The 17,936-nt window shown below is 52.3% G+C and overlaps 1 protein-coding gene across 1 annotated transcript in view; it reads right to left on the bottom strand.

The window, feature by feature from the left end:
• The window catches only part of TTC12 (tetratricopeptide repeat domain 12), a 44,603-nt gene that overhangs the window by 20,522 nt on the left and 6,145 nt on the right, over positions 1 to 17,936 (bottom strand). The window contains exons 2-7 of the mRNA XM_036258193.1: positions 14,976 to 15,160; positions 14,415 to 14,436; positions 13,674 to 13,751; positions 12,737 to 12,858; positions 8,334 to 8,393; positions 2,531 to 2,602 (exon numbers count right to left, since the gene is read on the bottom strand). Of these exons, the coding sequence (XP_036114086.1) occupies positions 2,531 to 2,602; positions 8,334 to 8,393; positions 12,737 to 12,858; positions 13,674 to 13,751; positions 14,415 to 14,436; positions 14,976 to 15,160 (539 nt within the window). The remainder of the gene's footprint in view (positions 1 to 2,530; positions 2,603 to 8,333; positions 8,394 to 12,736; positions 12,859 to 13,673; positions 13,752 to 14,414; positions 14,437 to 14,975; positions 15,161 to 17,936) is intronic.

Raw genomic sequence — 17,936 nt, 5'->3', positions numbered from 1 at the left:
CCTGCCTCGCTGCATCTTCTCTCTCCTTGCTCGCTCCATTCCAGCTCTCTCTTCACCTGGGCCACACGGGCCCTACCCACGCTGTGATTTCACTGCCTGCCCTCCTTCCAGAGCCCGCCTGCCTTCTCTGCACCTCCCCGCTTCCGGACTCGGTCTCTTCAGAGCTCTGTCACCACCCGACATACCGCACGTCGACTGACTTGGCTTCTCTCTCCCGGCGACCCCACCCCAGGAATATGAGCTCAGTTAAGCAAGGGACTTTGTTTTGGTCATTGCTGTGCCCTTGCTGCCTAGGACGGTGCCTGGGACATGGAAAGTACGCAGAACACATTTTCTGAGTGAAATAACTAAATGAACACATGAGTGTATAGCATTTAGAAGAGGGGGAAATTAACATTTTCTTGTGTGTGTGTGTTTTTTTTACTTCTCTATTATTGACCTTATTACAATAAGTAAGACTGTACTACTTTTAGAATTAAAGTCCAACAAAGAAAGTAATTTTTTCAAATGAACACTAGGAGACCATTTCTTTTAAAAGTCTAACATCTGGTAAATGAAAAGGCTTCCATTCACGGGTTGAAAGACTTAATATGGTTTAGCCGGCAGTACTCCCCAAATCCACCTGCAGACCGCTGCTCTCTCCGTCAGAATTCCATCGGGCTTCTTCGTGGAAATAGACAAGATGACCCGGAAATGTGTTGGTGATCAAGAAACCCAGAATAGCTAAAATAATCTCGAAAAGGCAGAGCAAAGTTAGACTGCTCCTGTTTCAAAATTTATTACAAAACTATAGGAATCAAGATAATGTGGTACAGGCATAAGAAGAGAAACATAGATCAGTGGAACAAAACTGAGGGTCCAGAAATAAACCCGTGCATTTATGACTGATTGATTTTTGACAAGGTGCCAAAATCATTCAGTGGGAAACATAACAGTCCTTCTAGAAGCGGTGCTGGGACCGGACATCCCCACAGACAACACTCCTTCGAGAAGCGGTCCAGGGACCGGACATCCCCACAGACAACACTCCTTCTAGAAGCAGTCCAGGGACCGGACATCCCCATAGACAACACTCCTTCCAGAAGCGGTGCTTGGACGAAGGGACATCTCCATATAAAAGCGTGAAGCTGGATCCCTTCTTCACACGATGTACAAAAATTAACTCTAAGTGGATCAGAGATCTAAATTTGAGAGCTGAAGTCATAAAATTTTTAGAAGAAAACACAGAGGAAATCTCAGATTAGACAATGACATTGAATGCACAAGCAAACAAAGGAAATGTAGGTCCTTCAGGGTTCGTCAGATTTTAAAACCGTGTATGACCAAGGACACCGTCAGGAAGTGAAGGTACAGCACAAAGGGGGGCAGACATATTTGCAAATCACTTATTCGATAAGGGACTTGTACCCATAATACAAACATGGCCAGGATGTGAAGAGACATTTCTCCAAAGACGACATGCAAATGGCCAGTGAGTCATGAAAAGATGCGCAGCATCATGAGCAATCAGGGGGATACAAATCCAGACCACAATGAGGTGCACTTCACACGTGCCAGGATGGCTACCGTCAGAACGACAGACGTAACAAGTACTGGCCTTTCTCCAGGTGTGGGGAGCTGGAACCACGCACTGCTGGAGGCAATGTTCCGCCACTTTGGGAGAAACTGGGCAGTTCCTCCAGAGGTTAATCACAGTATCATGCGACTCAGCAGCTCCGCCCCAGGCACTGTTCACAGTCAAGAGGCTCATAAACAAATGCACACAAAGACTTGTACGTGGATGTTCACAACAGCCCAAAGTGTCAGCAACCCAAACGCTCCTCAGCCGATGGACAGATACAGTGTGGTGTCTCCATACAACGGAATACTGTTCAGCAGTGAACGGAATGACACCCTGATACCACCCCTGGGACGAACCTTGCAAACACTCTGGTGCGTGCAAGAGGGCAGGCACAAAGACCACGTACTGTGTGACTATTTAGATGAAAAGGCTCGAATAGAGACAGGGTAGGTTAGTGGTTGTCCAGGGTTGAGTTGGGGGTGGATGGAAAGGGAGTACCTGCTAATGGGTATAGATAGGGCTTTTGGGGGATCTGACAAAAATATTCTAAAATTGACTGTAGTGATGTCTTCACAATCTGTGAATATACCAAACACCAGTGACTTGTATCTTCTCCACAGGCAGACTGTTTGGTGTGTGAATGACACCTCAGTGAGGCTGCTGCTAACAGTACCTAATACTCGGTGTGGTGATGAGGTGATGGGTGCATTTTGTTTCCATCTGTTTGCTTCCCTTTCTCTCCAGGGATGCTTCCCCGGGGCTGAACACTGGCAGAGATATTGCGGAGGGGTTCCCTCAGCAGGGGGGCTGTCCTGGATGACCCCCAACATCCTTCCCAACTCGAAGGCTCAAGCTTGCCCTGGAAACACTAAGGTGGGCGATCTCTAACCGGCCGGGGGACATGGCTCTCCCGAGACGGCGAGGCCGTGCTGGGACCACACGTGCGCTCACGCCCCTTTAAGCACTTACCACGCCGTAGTTCTTCAGGGCCAGGTGGGCTTTTCCCATGTGCAGATAGGCTTTCGTGCATTTCTCGTCACACTGCGTGGAAGAGAGGCTGATCAGATGTGTCAGAGAGCTGAGTGGTCAGCACCCCGCTCGCCATCCAGCCAGCGGAGGTCAAGCCGAGCTTCATCTCAGGAAGCTCCCAGAGTAGACAACTACAGCGTCTGCGTGCATCTGGGGCCCAACTGACTGCGCCTGCAAGGAGCCTGGACACACAAGAACGCGCTCCATCCACCTAGTTCGAGATACTGTCAGCCTTCGTTTCAGGGCTGAGCCGAGCCCTGGGCACAGGCCCTGCCCCTGCTGCTCCTGATCATGCCACTCAGGAGGGAATGGCTGGCAGACACACACTGTAATTCAAAACATCCGATTAAGTGATGAATCCCTTTTATGTGCAAGGCATGGCCGGGTCAGATGCCCTTCAGGGTTTAGATTTAAAGAGGTTAAGCATGAAGTCGAGGTGTCTAACATGTCCTGGGTGAACCCGTGTGGCTCTCAGCAGAAGTGGGATGTCGGGGTGTTGGCCAGGCCACCTGAGTTTTCCGATGCGCACTTTCCTCACATGGAAAGTGAAGATGATTATAGTGTCTCTGTCTCTCTCTGTCACTCTCTCTCTCCCCCTCCCTCTCTCTCTCTCTGTCTCTCTCCCTCTCTCCCTTCCTCTCTCTCTCTGTCTCTCTCTCCCTCTCTCCCTCCCTCTCTCTCTGTCTCTCTCTTTCCCTCTCTCCCTCCCTCTCTCTCTGTCTCTCTCTTTCCCTCTCTCTCTCTGTCTCTCTCTGAAACTCTCTCTCTCTCCCTCCCTCTCTCTCCCTCTCCCTCCCTCCCTCTCCCTCTCATTGTGAGCAGGAAATGCCTGTCAAACACCAGCAAGGCGGGAATCAGGAATCAGGGGCTGTGGTTACAATAGCAACCCATTTCAGGACGAAAGAGAAAATTAAAGAGAAGTGAAGTAACAATAGGAGAGGTAACAGTCAGTGTTCTTGGAGAGCTCTATACAGGTGCGTGAATTCTCATGACTGCCATTTCCGGACTGTTGCTAAGTGAATGGCAGTAATAATACTACTAATAGTGCACTTGTGTTCAGTCCTTTCCTTACGGTTCATAAATTATTTCATACAAACCTTATAGCAACTCTATGAAGTACAGTTATTGTCCCCATCTTGCAGATGAGGAAGCTGAGGGTTGGAGAGGTTCAAGGTCACACAGATGGTAAGTGGAAGAGCTGGGATTTAAAATCTGGCCATTATATTCCAGGCCCCAGAGGCCTGACTCTGACACCACATCTCTTGAGAAGAGTGGGCAGCAGCTCGCGAGGAGGAAATGCGCGCTGGAGAAGTGCCGTCTGACGAAGGGCACGCACAGGAGGACGGGCCAGAGCTGGACGTGCAGCTGAGGACAGAGGACGGGAGCACGGGCTGAGCGAGGTGCAGAGGTCAGAGTACCCGGCTGCAGTGGAGGGCCCGCACCGGAGCAGGCGCTGGGCGGAGGCAGATCAGGCTGGAGACAGCTGGACAGTGTCTCCCCAGGGAGGCCCTGAACGCCGGCCCGAGGAGGATGAGTGACCTGCGGCCGTGGGTAGGAGCTGGTCGGGTGTCAGTGTGCAGAACTGCTCGAGGAGAAGGCAGGGGGTAAGGGAGGGGACCAAACAATCACTCAGAATGAGGGGCTGACACCTGACACCCCAGTGACAGGAAAATGCAGATACCAGAGCTCTGTCAAAGAAAGACCTGAGCAGCATCAACTGACCATAAATGACAAGGGGGATGAAGGAGGTCAAGTCCAGTTTCGGGTTCAAATGCCGGGACAGCATCAGGTGCCACTGGCAGAGAAGAGGCAGGGAGGGCAGGCTGAAGCGCAGCCTGGGGCAGGGCAGGGGCACCGGGGCTGTGCGGTCTGAGAGCCCCTGGCGGAGAGGAGACGGGCCACGGGAGGAAACGGCAGGGAGCTCGGGGGAGACCCGCAGAGAAGAGGCAGGGAGGGCAGGCTGAAGCGCAGCCTGGGGCAGGGCAGGGGCACCGGGGCTGTGCGGTCTGAGAGCCCCTGGCGGAGAGGAGACGGGCCACGGGAGGAAACGGCAGGGAGCTCGGGGGAGACCCGCAGAGAAGAGGCAGGGAGGGCAGGCTGAAGCGCAGCCTGGGGCGGGGCGGGGGCGCGCGGGGCTGTGCGGTCTGAGAGCCCCTGGCGGAGAGGAGACGGGCCAGGGGAGGAAACGGCAGGGAGCTCGGGGGAGACCTGCAGAGAAGAGGCAGGGAGGGCAGGCTGAAGCGCAGCCTGGGGCGGGGCAGGGGCACGCGGGGCTGTGCGGTCTGAGAGCCCCTGGCGGAGAGGAGACGGGCCAGGGAGGAAACGGCAGGGAGCTCGGGGAGACCCGCAGAGAAGAGGCAGGGAGGGCAGGCTGAAGCGCAGCCTGGGGCAGGGCAGGGGCACGCGGGGCTGTGCGGTCTGAGAGCCCCTGGCGGAGAGGAGACGGGCCAGGGAGGAAACGGCAGGGAGCTCGGGGGAGACCCGCAGAGAAGAGGCAGGGAGGGCAGGCTGAAGCGCAGCCTGGGGCAGGGCGGGGGCACGCGGGGCTGTGAGGTGTGAGAGCCCCTGGCGGAGAGGAGACGGGCCAGGGGAGGAAACGGCAGGGAGCTCGGGGGAGACCCGCAGAGAAGAGGCAGGGAGGGCAGGCTGAAGCGCAGCCTGGGGCGGGGCAGGGGCACGCGGGGCTGTGCGGTCTGAGAGCCCCTGGCGGAGAGGAGACGGGCCAGGGGAGGAAACGGCAGGGAGCTCGGAGGAGACCCGCAGAGAAGAGGCAGGGAGGGCAGGCTGAAGCGCAGCCTGGGGCAGGGCAGGGGCACGCGGGGCTGTGCGGTCTGAGAGCCCCTGACGGAGAGGAGACGGGCCACAGGAGGAAACGGCAGGGAGCTCGGGGGAGACCCGCAGAGAAGAGGCAGGGAGGGCAGGCTGAAGCGCAGCCTGGGGCAGGGCGGGGGTACGCGGGGCTGTGCGGTCTGAGAGCCCCTGGCGGAGAGGAGACGGGCCAGGGGAGGAAACGGCAGGGAGCTCGGAGGAGACCCGCAGAGAAGAGGCAGGGAGCCGAGGACTGAGCCCCGGGGAAGTCCCGGACGGCGGGGTCGGCGGGACGGAGGCAGTGGGAAGGCACGGTCCAGGGAGGAAGACACGGCAGCCCTGAGCCCACGGGAGCCACGTGTCCACAGAGCTGTCACCGGCAGCGCACCAGGCCACACGCAGGGAAGAGCCAGCCGAGCCCCAGAGCCTGGCGCCCGCCCGCGGTGGGCCAGCGAGAAGGGGTGTCGCTGTGACTCCCTTCCTAGTCACTGAGGCAGAGGGCTGCTAATGGATTTTCTCTCTCTTCTTCCATCACGCGTGTGGACCTTCACCAGGGTCACCTCAGGAGAACCCGCCCCAGAGTCCTGCCTCGGAGGGGGTTCCTTCCAGGAAGTGCTCTGCTGAGACAGCACGTCTGACCGCCGCTGAAACCAGCTGTCGCCTCGTCTCCCTGACGGGAGCAGCAGTCCTGACGATCATCGCTGGGCTCGTCTCCGTAGTTCGGACATGTCAGAACGATTAAAGTGGCATGAAAGTATGAGCACTATCAGTGATGGGGTGCCACGGACACTCACGGCGGAGGCAGGACTTTCAGCGAGTGGGACTCAACTCAGCCTGGCGCAGGCCTGACCACCGCTGGCTTAGAACCTGACATCTGCTCCGGCTCCAGGTGTTTGCCCTTCCCCACGAGCGCCCCCCAGCGTCGGCTCCGCGGGCTGCTTTCCTGAGCTTCACTGTCAACCTCACTGGGCTTCAGTGAACGTTGGGGACAGGCCAGTGTGTCATCCTGAGGCAGCACGACGGTGCGACCACGCTCTGGTCGTTTCAAATCAGAAAAGATGCTTCTGGAAGCCCCCAGCAGCGACTCTGTTTCTTCCACAGAAGGGAGGAGACCCCCAGCCAGGGACTTGGGGTTCAAGGTCTCCATGAAGGGGTTGCTCCAGTAGATGGTTCAGAGCACCAGTTACTGTCACACCGACACTGGCCCCGCGTAGGGTGGCTGCATTGACCTCCGAGCTAGGTTTCCGTGTCAGGAAAGTAAGGCCAACAGTGGCACTGAACCGAGTAGACTGATGAGGCCAGCCAGAGCCAAGGGTGGTTTCCGCTGTCACCCTGGGGACAGCAGAGGAAACGTCCTCTCTTCTCTTACAGGACATGGCAGACCGACAGCGCGGCCCAGCGCAGGGACCCAGCCGTCAGAGGCCCCGAGGTCTCCCACTCCGGGCAGCTCCTGTGACTGACAGACGAGCACGGACAGGGCGAGATCTGCCACCAGACGTCCCGAGGCGGCAGCTTCGGAGGCCCCAGTGTTTCACAACCATATCAGCAGAGGTGAACTGTAGCTCATTGCTGTCTCCCCGGCTCACCCTCTCAACACCACGGGAGGAGGTGGGCGCGCCAGCATGCTGCTGTCCCGGCCCACGTGCTCGCACCCCTCCCTCCCGCTCCGGGCACTCAGCGCCCCCCACACTCAGCCCCCACACCACCCGCACTCAGTCCCCTAACCCCTCCCCCTGCACTCAGTCCCCACACTCAGCCCCCACACCACCCGCACTCAGTCCCCTAACCCCTCCCCCTGCACTCAGTCCCCTAACCCCTCCCCCGGCACTCAGTCCCCCCACCCCCTCCCCTCCCCGGCGCACTCCCCCCTCCCCTCCCCCCTTCCCCCCCTGCACTCAGACCCCACACCACCTGCACTCAGTCCCCTAACCCCTCCCCCGGCACTCAGTCCCCCCCACCCCCGGCACTCAATCCCCCCTCCCCCACACCCCCTCCCCCCACCCCCACCGCGCGCACTCAGCGGCGCGAGGGGGCTGCTCCGCAGAACTGAGTCCCAAGATAAATCTGGCACGTTCTCCTGACACTTCGATTGTACTTGATTATGTTATTTAAAAAAATATGAATATATTAAGACATAAACTTTATGGAGTGCAATGCAAAATTCACAAGGATTTTAAGGATAAAACACGGCTAAAAAGAAAGTTCCCACTCTCACTTCTAGACCCCCGGGGCTCACGCTCGTTCTGTGGGGGCACTTTGGGGAGCGTGAGCAGCACCCGTTCTGGTGGTCCAGTTACAGCCCCACCTGACAGAGTAATGTGGGAAACAGGGGTTAAGGTCTGTCTACCTCGTCATCTGAAATAATACCCCTAAGAAGTGACCATGAACTTCGCTCTAAAAGCTCTTCTGGTATTTCCACCAGTGGTCCTATTCCCCCACCGTCGATGCGCACTGGGGGGATTTCCGAGGAAATACCAAGCACACATTGTGCTGTCTGCCCAGGCCTGGGTAGTCTCCGGGCTGAACAGCAGGAATTCCTTCCTCTGAGGAACCCTCTACAATCGGGGGTTGCTATGGAACATTTTCAAACCCTTAGAGCTGCAGGGGATGAGCGACACTGCAGAGAGAGCTCCCACTGGCTCCAGAAAGAGGCGGCGGCACCACCACAGGAGCCAGGGGTCTGACAGCAGCAGCCCAGGATGCCAGGCCCGGCAACCCTTGAAAACCCGGTAGGAAGGGCAGTTCTCCGGAGCACGTCCAAAGAGGTGGGTCGTTTAGGTATATTATCATAACGCTCAGAAAATCCTAGCCCTTTTCTCCAAGAGGAAACCGAGGCTCTGACTGCAGCGCCCGGACCCCTTCCCACCACTCCGTTCCCCTCTGTTCGCCCGGGGCTGAAGCATCTGGCCAAGACGCCCAGCGCCAGCATCCTTACCTTCAGAGCCCAGTCACAGTCCACCAGTGCCTTCTGGTAGTCGCCGAGTTTCATGTAAGCCTGAAACACACAGATAGCTGCTGCTCATGTGCAGCCCGCAGCACGCATCCCTCTGCTGGCACCGAGCAGTCCCACGCCAGACGAACCGGCCCCTCCCCGTGCCAGCCAGGGCCCAGCACAAACAGGCGCCATTCGCATGCGGACGGCGATGAGACAGTTCAAAAAGGGACTGTGTGCAAGATGAGTGCAGGACTTAGGGAAACAACAGGAGCATCACAGAACCAGGGCTGGCAACAGTGGGCACCGTCAGTGCTGCCGGAGCTGCAGGGCAGGAGGGGCAGTGAGCACGACAGGAGAGGGCAGCTGGGTGAAACGCACTGCCCAACGGCCGCAACCTTTCGTAGAGCCGAAGCTGGGGGAATAAAGACCCAGTGTCACCGTCCTCCTCCTTCTGATCTCTTTGGCTGAACCCAGATGGGAGCTACAAAGCAGGAGGTCAAGGGGCCAGCCCACAGAGGTCAGTTCTCAGGGCACAGAGCAGGGCAGGAAAGGGTCTGGAGGGCAAAAGACGCAGCACACTGAACACATCGAAGAGGAGGAGCTCGCTCCTAGAGTCCACCCCAACCAGGAGTCGACAGCAAGTCCAGTTTCTGCAGCTCTAAGCAAAATGACATATAATGAAACCAATTTTATCAGAAGCTAATTAATATAAATGACTTAAGTTCCTGGGGCATCTCACCAACATAATAACAAAATGACTCTGAACAAAACTATGTTATTCGGGGACTTGCTGTACCTTCTCTCTCCATATCTACTAATTCTGGGCATTTCATAAAAGTGAAATCATGTAATATTTTACCTACTGTGTCTGGCTTCTTTTATTTAACGTAATGTTTTCAAGGTTCATCCATATTGTAATATGGATCATTGTTTTCTATTGTTGAATAAGTACCATTGTGTGGATGTACCACATTTTTTTAATCCATTCATTAGTTGATGGACATTTAAATTGTTTCTACTTTTTGACTATTGTGGGTAATGTGGTTGGGAACATTTGTGTGCACGTTTTTTGTGAACGTGTGTTTATGGTCCTCTTGGGTAGATACCCGGGGAGGTCTCCTGGGTCACAGTAACTATGCTGCATCTTTGGAGGAACTACCAGGCTGTCTGGCAAAGTGGCTGTATCATCTTACATTCCCACCAGCTGTTATGAGGGTTCCGATGTTTTTACACTCTCACCAACACTTGTTATTATCCTTTTTATTCTCTATCATTTGGTTTCCTTCTAGAATATTCACATCTAGGGCTGGGGCAGGGGAGAAACAGAATGAGGGTGGGTAAGCTGCTTATAGGGTTTCTTTCCGGGATAATGAAATGTCCTAAAGTTGATCATGGTGATGACTGCACAACTCTGAATATTCCAAACACCACTGAATTGTACACTTTAAGGTGACGTGTATGCCAACTGTATTTCAATAAGGCTGTTACAAAAAATATATACAGAAAAAGTTCATCTTTCCTCATGAGCACAGCAAGAAGAAAGAGATACAGGCAATGGGCTTACATGTAAGAGTTGGACCATCACCATGAGTCTTTGGTCCTCTTTCGAGATCCCCTAGAACTGGAGAAAGTCTGGAAAGTCAAGGGTTGACTCAGAGTATTGCGACCCAGACAGCCGAATTCCGTTCACCCCTAGTTTCAAAGACCCAGTGGCATGTAAACAAACAGAAGCCTCTCTAAGGCCAGCACCACGGCTTCCGGGCCTCTGCACTGATGGCGGGCACAGGGGTGGCAGTGGATTCTCCTCGAGGTGCACTGAGTGGACTTTAAGCACTCTCCCTTTGGAAAGTTCCCTGAAAAGCAGCAATGAGGATCCGGTTATGAGAAAGGAGAACCAGGCAGCAGGAGGATCAAGTTTGCAGTCCCGTCAGTCACCCGCAGCAGAGCCGATGCTGCACGCAGGTTTGACCAGGGCACCAGGACGTTCCCAGCCATAAAGCTGGTGACCTATTCACATGGTCAAGCCAATTACGGGGTCAGTGGTATAACTCCTGTGTTCTAAACAAGTGCCCCAGAAATACTGGTGACTCCTGCGGAACCTCCAACCAGAGTGAGGAGGGAGCCGGCAGCAGCCAGCTAAGGAATTCCTGCGGAGCCACTCTTCCCACCCCCACCCTAGGAAGGAGGCTGCTCTGCTGGGCTTCCACTAACCGGGACTGTGCGCTCACTGAAGCTGACGACTGCGCTGTCTGTTCTGCAAAGCACCATCCTGTCCTCCAGCGTTTGGGCTGCACTTGAAAGTCGGAGGATGTGAGGAAGGAACCAGCACCCTCCAGACAGCTGTAGCCATGAGTTCATGACACACAGACTCCAAAAAGGTCTGTATCTATATGGGCTTCAACAATTTTTCTCTGCAGCCTTTAACTTTCTTTTCTTTTTTAGAGCTTGGATTCGCCATCCTATAACTTCCCCGTTCTCTTTTGCTTTTCCACACTTTAAGAACTACTTTTTCCAAATGATTTATCTAAATCACACCAGCAATCTATTGATCATAACATTAGCCCCAGGAGAAAAACAAGGCGATGAAAGGGAGGGTCCCTCTCCAAGCAGAAACCCCAGTTCACAGGGTCCTTAGTACATGTTTCCTAACACTGCCTGCAGACAGGCGGCATCTTGAAAACAGTCAGTGATCCAAATGATTCTAACACCAGGCAGCACATTTTGCAGTTACTTGTCTCCAAATTAAGCTTCTCTTTGGGAATTGTTTCGCCAAAGCTCTCATTGCATTTTCTTATTTTATCTACAGTCATTCTTAATATGATTCTCTAGAACTAATCAAAGTGCTGTTGAAACCTGAGTACAGTAAAAATGTAACTAATTTAGATGAATCAGGGTACAGACCATCTGAATTAGATACGTCTGAATTACATAATATTTTAAAAGCAATTCAATGTTATTGCTTTCAAATAACTTCAAAGTAACAAGACTGAACAAGCATCAGTGGGTAAATGTTTCAAAGACCAAATTTAGTGATAAAGAGGAACTATAATTATTATATTAATTTTTGCATTTAAAATGTTTCTTTCTGCACAACTGATGGGTCAACAGAAACTTAATTCTCTTAAATGGGCTTCTGTGCTCCAGTGGTATGAAACATGACGAGGATTTACTGAACGTCGGTAAATAAAGCACCAGGAGGAAGTACACGGCAGCTCTTGCCCTCAAACAGTGTGTGATCTCGTTAGGGTGATACAGTGTTCGCCGCTATATCAACCTTCAGCCACTTTATTTACCAATCGCTTCTTTATAACAAATTTTCTCCACAATTGAACTAAGTAAATGACATCTCAACTCTAGTCTAACTTAAAAAAACTGCTGAACTAATGAGTTATATTGTGCTCGGGATGATTTATCTTTAAATCACAGTCACTTCCCAAACTTTTTGGCCTCCTGAGCTTGGATTCAACACCTACAACTTCCTGGCCGTTTTTTGCTTGTCCACGTTTTAAGAAATATGAAGGTGCTGTTCCTTGTTTGCACACGCGGCCTTAGCACCCACAGCAGGGCGTCCCCGTCTTGAGCAGAGAAGCTGGACCTGGCGAGGGCTCTTCCTCTGCTGAGTGACAGGGAGTCCAGTTCCTCTCACACGTCCTGCTGACAGATGCTGACCATCGAAGGATGATGGCCATGAACCTGTCAGTGTCTCAGGCCTGAGCCACAGAGAGTTCGACCACACGCAAACTCAAGCACTTTTCAAAGATAAGGTCATGGGTGACATTTCTGTTTCAACTGAGAACCATCAACCTTTTCCCTTCATTAAGTAGTAGATAAAACACATCTGGATGAGTTTTTACCTGGAATTCCAGAAAACTGAGCTCATCTGTGATATAAAATCGAGGTATCAGGGATTTCAGAAAACCGGCTCTGGGCCCATCTGCTGTGCAGGCAAAGCAGCCCTGGAATCTCAGAGACAGACTGACGCAACGAGGAAGAACTGACAGGAGGGTAGCCCTCAAGAGCCAGCCACCACTGGAAAGGAGGCTGGACAAATCCAGGGTGGCTGAATCCCAGGGTCTCCTGGGTCATTTCTCCTTATGCACAGGAGAGTGTCTGGTGCCACCAGCGATGTGTTGGAGCCGACTCACACTGAGGAGAGAGCTGATCACATAGCTCTTCCCAAGCCCTCCTTCAATGATCTGCAGTTGGCAGCTTGCAACTGGGCCACGGGGAGAGTATTTACACCACGGAAATTGGCAAAAACGCCTCACGAGTCAGCTTCCCGCACACCCCAGCCTGAGCCAGGTGCGGTCACACCACGGGCCCCATCTAGTCCCATCTTCCTTGGAGTTCCCAGGGTTAGTGGCTCTGTTGCCTGAGGAAGCCCGTGCACGTCGGGCACTGACCTGGGCCCGGTTGGTATACAGCACCTTCATGTCCTTCAGCTTCTCCAAGCCCTCGCTGTAGCACAGGACGGCCGTCTCGTAGGCGCCCCTGGCAAACGCTTCATTCCCCTTTTCTTTCAGGGCTGTGAGGACAGGTCACAGGTGAGCTCTCCCACACGCGGAAGCCCTTCCAGGCTCATCCCCTCACTTTCCAACCCCAACGTGAAGGGAGGTCATCGCAGGCACCGACCCCGAGGGGACCCACCACTTGTTTCTCTCTCAGATATTTCAGGACTGGCTTCTTCAAGGACTCTTTTCTCCACATCCCACCAAGTCTCCTAAGAAACTTCTCAGAAAAAGTAGATGCTTCTGCCTCGAGGCTGAGAATCACTCCCAGCTTGCCACAAAGACCAAGTCTGCACACTCAATGTTTCATAAAGAGGTCAAACAACTAATTTTCTAGCAAATATGGTCTTATTCAGTCTGCAGCTCACAAGCCACTCGCTGGCATACAATCAAAGCTGACAGCACTCTCTGCCTGTGTCCCTGACACACACACGACCTGTCTCCTTTGCATCTCCCCTCTCCCTTCTCACAGCTGTTTTCCTGGTGCCTTCTCTCCTGCATTTCTTCCTTTCTGCTCAGGCTGTGTGGCACACACTCCACGTCCCATACTGCTCAGCAGTGCCAATCCACCCGCTGGCTCCACCTCTAGGCTTCAGAAACAGGTCGGACTGTGGGGGCTGACCGACGGCTACGTCTTGCTCCCTCTTTGTAGCATCAGGGACAGAGGACAGACCACCCATCAACGACTTCTGCCTGGCCAGGCCCCCCTGCTGACGCCCACCATGAGTCCACCCACTGGGAACCTTCGTGTCCTCAAATGTCAGCAGGCAGACCCATGTGCTCCTCCAGCACAAAGCAGCCCAGCTACTGAAAAGTGAAGATGGACAATTACCATCCGCTAAGACTCTGTTTTCCCGCCTTCTCTTGGCTCGTTCCTTTGCATCCTTCTCCACAGATGCCAAGAAGGCTTCTGGCAGTGGGGTCATTTCAAATATTAAAAAGAAAAGTTCAATACTATGATCAGTTCTTTATCTCACATTCAGAAGAAAGCTACTTTAAAGCTTCAGAGCCACACTTCCCATGCATACACATGTAGGCATGTGCACACACATGCACACACGCCCCCCGCATGCACATACAGGCCCCCCACACACACATGCACACACACACACCCCCACACACGCACATACATATGCACACACACAACTAAAATGACATCTTCATTTGACATGACAATCTGTGTGATGTATTATTATAAATGATGGCTATGTCTATGCTTCAAATTTGAATTATGCCTTTAAAAAGAGCTTTTCTCCAAAGACTGACTTTTTTGTTCCATTTGGCATAATGAGCTTCTGAGCTGAGCAACAGAAACTCTGGATCCCTTGAGCAGCTAAGTGTCAACTGGAAGACACGGAATAGCTGAATTCAGTTTACACAGAAGACTGGCCCAGAGAAAAGAGAGACAGCCTCCGAGGGCTGTTCCCTCCACCAGCAAGAACTGGGTGCCCAGCAGGTTCTGTTCACGGTTGTTTGTAAGCCCAGAGGCTGTCATTTAAGGTCTGGAAGCTCCAGTCAATAAACACTGATCCTAAATAAATCATACACAGTGGGAAGAGAGATGCTGACTTACCTGTGTTTACTTCATCTGCGTTCTGCAGGGCACAGGTTACCATAAAAACAAAGAAACACATTTCAAAAACAACTCTGATCTATACGTATACAAACCAAGAGGCTATCAATTACATGTGGCGAGTAGGGTCATTTCTTTTCACCACCCATACCAAAGGGCCCCAAATTCAGGGGGCCGCTTTGCATCGGGAGATCTGATTATGAGCATGAATGTCAGGGGGCTAGGTCTGAAACAAGGGTGGCCAGATCAAGGGACCCCAGCTGTGGCTGTATGAATTGGAAATATAAGTTAGTAGAATACACCCTAACAGTACAGCTTAAATATGATCACAAGCTCAGGGGGTGGAGAGGCCAAATTTCCATTAAAACAAACTCAAAGGGTTGTTTAAAGATGACCCAGAAGGAACAAGAAAAAAAAAATCAGAGTTTATATTTCCTTGTGGAAAATAAATCTAGTGAATCAGGAAAAAAAAACGATTTCAGCCTCACCAGACGGTTTGAGACCAAACAATACGCCCGCTCGCCGGCGCCCTCGCTGCGCCCGTGTACCCCGTGTACGTACGTCCGCGCAGGAACCGCAGCCCTCCGCGGGAGCGTGTGCAGGGTTGATCACCGTCCTGTCCGAGGCGGCCCTGCATCTGTCCTCGTCCCAGTCTTCCTCTGTGAGCAGCAGCCTCCTTTCTGTCCTGAGCACAGCATTGTCCCGTACAGCTGGGTCCTCGGAATTCATCTCCTGGATTAAACTGGCTAGAGGACATTGGAGGTGACTCACTCAGACAAGGTCTTCCCTAGAAGAGACTGCTCCTTAGAAAGCAGTGTGGCGCTCGCATGGGAAAGAACTTGTATTTTCAGCTTTCCTGAGATAATGGACACAACATTGTATGAGTTTAAGGTGGACAAGGTGCTGATTTGATACATATTGTGAAATAATCCCTGCAATAAGCTCCTCCTACAATTACTCTTTGTGCTGAGAACACCTGAGCTCTCCTCAGTCACTGCAGCTCTATCACACGGTCTTGGTGACTAAGTGGCAGTCACTAACTATGCTGCACGTGAAGTCCCTGAACTATTCCTCTGGAAGTTACACGCTTTAACCTCTCCAACACCTCCCCATTTCTTAAAGATGGTTCTGAAGAGAAAACTAAAATTAGAGCAATTAGAACCAATGGAAAAAAATAAGAACAGGATTTGTTTTGCCTGGAAAAAGTTGCAGGAGAATGTAACCATGGCCTTCAAGGAACAGAATCTTAAGCCACTTATTTAATCCAACAACAGTTTATGGAGAGCTTATTATCAGTTAGACAGTATGCAGAATGCTATAGGTAACAATGATGAATAAAAAGACCCTTATTTTTAAAGAGCTTACAATCTTGTGTGGCAGACAAACAGGCAGATAAAGGCAACTCGGAGATCACGAAACAACAGTCCTCAATCCGCCCTTCTCTGCTTCACTGTACTGCCCACCCAGCTTCGGTTCCTGGGACACACTTGGCCACCACCCCGCCTACCAAACAAAACTCCAACTCTAAATGGTCCAACTCTCACTTGTCTAGGCCTTTATTCGGGATGCTGCGTACTGACACAGAAAGACAGACGGACGCCTGGGGGAGGTGGTCCTAACTCAACGGGACCGCCAGTGATGCCAGCAATCCTACTGTGTTATCCTAGTGCGACTCGGACCCCATCCCCGTGCCTGTGCTTCCCCCACGCCACCAAGCAATGCTCTGCCACCAGCTGGATACCCTTCAGGTCAACTCAGTTCTGACACCATCTACAGTGGAGCCTCGGTTCTTGAACTTAAATCGCTCTGGGAGGCTGTTCGACAAGCAATTTGTTCAAAAACAGAATCATTGTCTCCCATTAGAAATAAAGTAGATTGAATTCATTCATTCCAGACCCCTAAATGATTCCCTTTCAACCTTTCCTGTATACAGGACATGTCTAATGTACTGTTTAATCTATAAACAAACACTGCTTTTCGCAAATGTGTCTGACCGCCACCTATGGCCTTACCCACCACCCCAGGGCTCCCTCCCGCGGTGCCCGGCAGGTCAGCAGGCAGCATCTCACTTTTTCACAGCAGTGCCTCCAAACTGCCCTACCACTCCCTGCTCTGCATTTACCCAGATCGACAGTTTTCCTACCTCCTCAGTTGCCCGTGATCTTGTTCCTTTCACACCCTTTGCAACGTTAGCGCTCCTGATGGCCCTTCATGTTTTAAAATTGTGCTGAGCCTCCATTTTGCCAGCGACAAAAGCAAAAAAATAAAAAAAAATAAAAAAATAAACAACAACCAAAAACCTACAAAAATATTCATAGCACCATTTCCTGAGATGTTAACAAGAGGAGGCTTCGCTACTAACGGACTCAGCACCACATTCCCTCCTTTGCTGTGGCCTGAGACCGGGAGACGCTTCTTGTCATGCTGAGGTGTCAGCATGAAAGGATTGGCAGGTCCAGAGCGGAAGTTCTGCTCCACACCGAGACAGTTTTCCATGAACAACTTGGTTGAGAGCCGGAGTGTTCGGGTGGGAGACGCTGGAGAACCGCGGTTTGCTGTACCTGGAGACGGCAGCAGGTACTGCCCGCAGGACCGCCATGCCCTCCATCCGCCCACACTTCAGACGCCAAAAGCCCAGGTTGTCACCTTTGCTTTGACCAAGCAGCTATAGATCGGAGGTTCCCACATCTCCTCCTCTGGTTTGATTAAACTGCTAGAGTGGCTCACAGGATTGAGAGAAGAATCTCACTTCCCAGGAATAGCAGACGGAAGAGATGCAGAGTAAGGCACGTGGAAAGGGGGTGCGAAGGGGTGCAGAGCTCCAAGCTCTCTGAGTGCCCCACCCTTCCCAAATCTTGGGTGTTCACCAACCTGAAAGCTCTCCGAACCGCACCCTTTGTGTGTTTATGGACATATCACTCCACGGGCATAACTGATTAAGTCACTGGCCATCAGGAATCAAGTCAGCCTCCAGCCCCTCTCCCGTCTCCGACGGTGGGACTGGAAGTCCAACCCTCCAGTCACAAGGTTTGTTCCCCTGGCGAGCAGCCCCACCCCGAGGATCCCAAAGTCACTTATTAACATAACTTCAGGTATGGATGAAAGGAGTTTGTTATGAATATCAAAATACTTTTATCACCTGGGAAATTCCAAAAGTTCTGGGACCTCTGTGCCAGGGACAGGGATGAAGAACAAATTTGTATTTCTTATTATAAATCACAATATCACACTTAAGCAAGTGATCCTGTTACTGCAGTTAGCTCATTATTGATGGGAAAGGAAGCAAACGGGAAATTAGACATTATTGAGCATATTCAACCGGGAAGCAGAGGCTTATTTGCTTCAGCAGGAATCTACAGCTACACACACACACACACACACACACACACACACACACTCAGGGAGCCACCAGTCCATTCCCCACAGATCACTGGGGCAAGGGATAGAACAAAGGGGGAGGTAAACACTTGCGCAATTAAGTCAAAATGGCACAAGGGGAGGTACTTAACCATAGAGGACTGT

Source organism: Molossus molossus, unplaced genomic scaffold, assembly GCF_014108415.1.
Source record: "Molossus molossus isolate mMolMol1 unplaced genomic scaffold, mMolMol1.p scaffold_m16_p_13, whole genome shotgun sequence".
NCBI classification, from domain to species: domain Eukaryota; kingdom Metazoa; phylum Chordata; class Mammalia; order Chiroptera; family Molossidae; genus Molossus; species Molossus molossus.
Note: the sequence above shows the minus strand (reverse complement) of the source record. Positions and strands in the feature narration are given on the sequence as shown.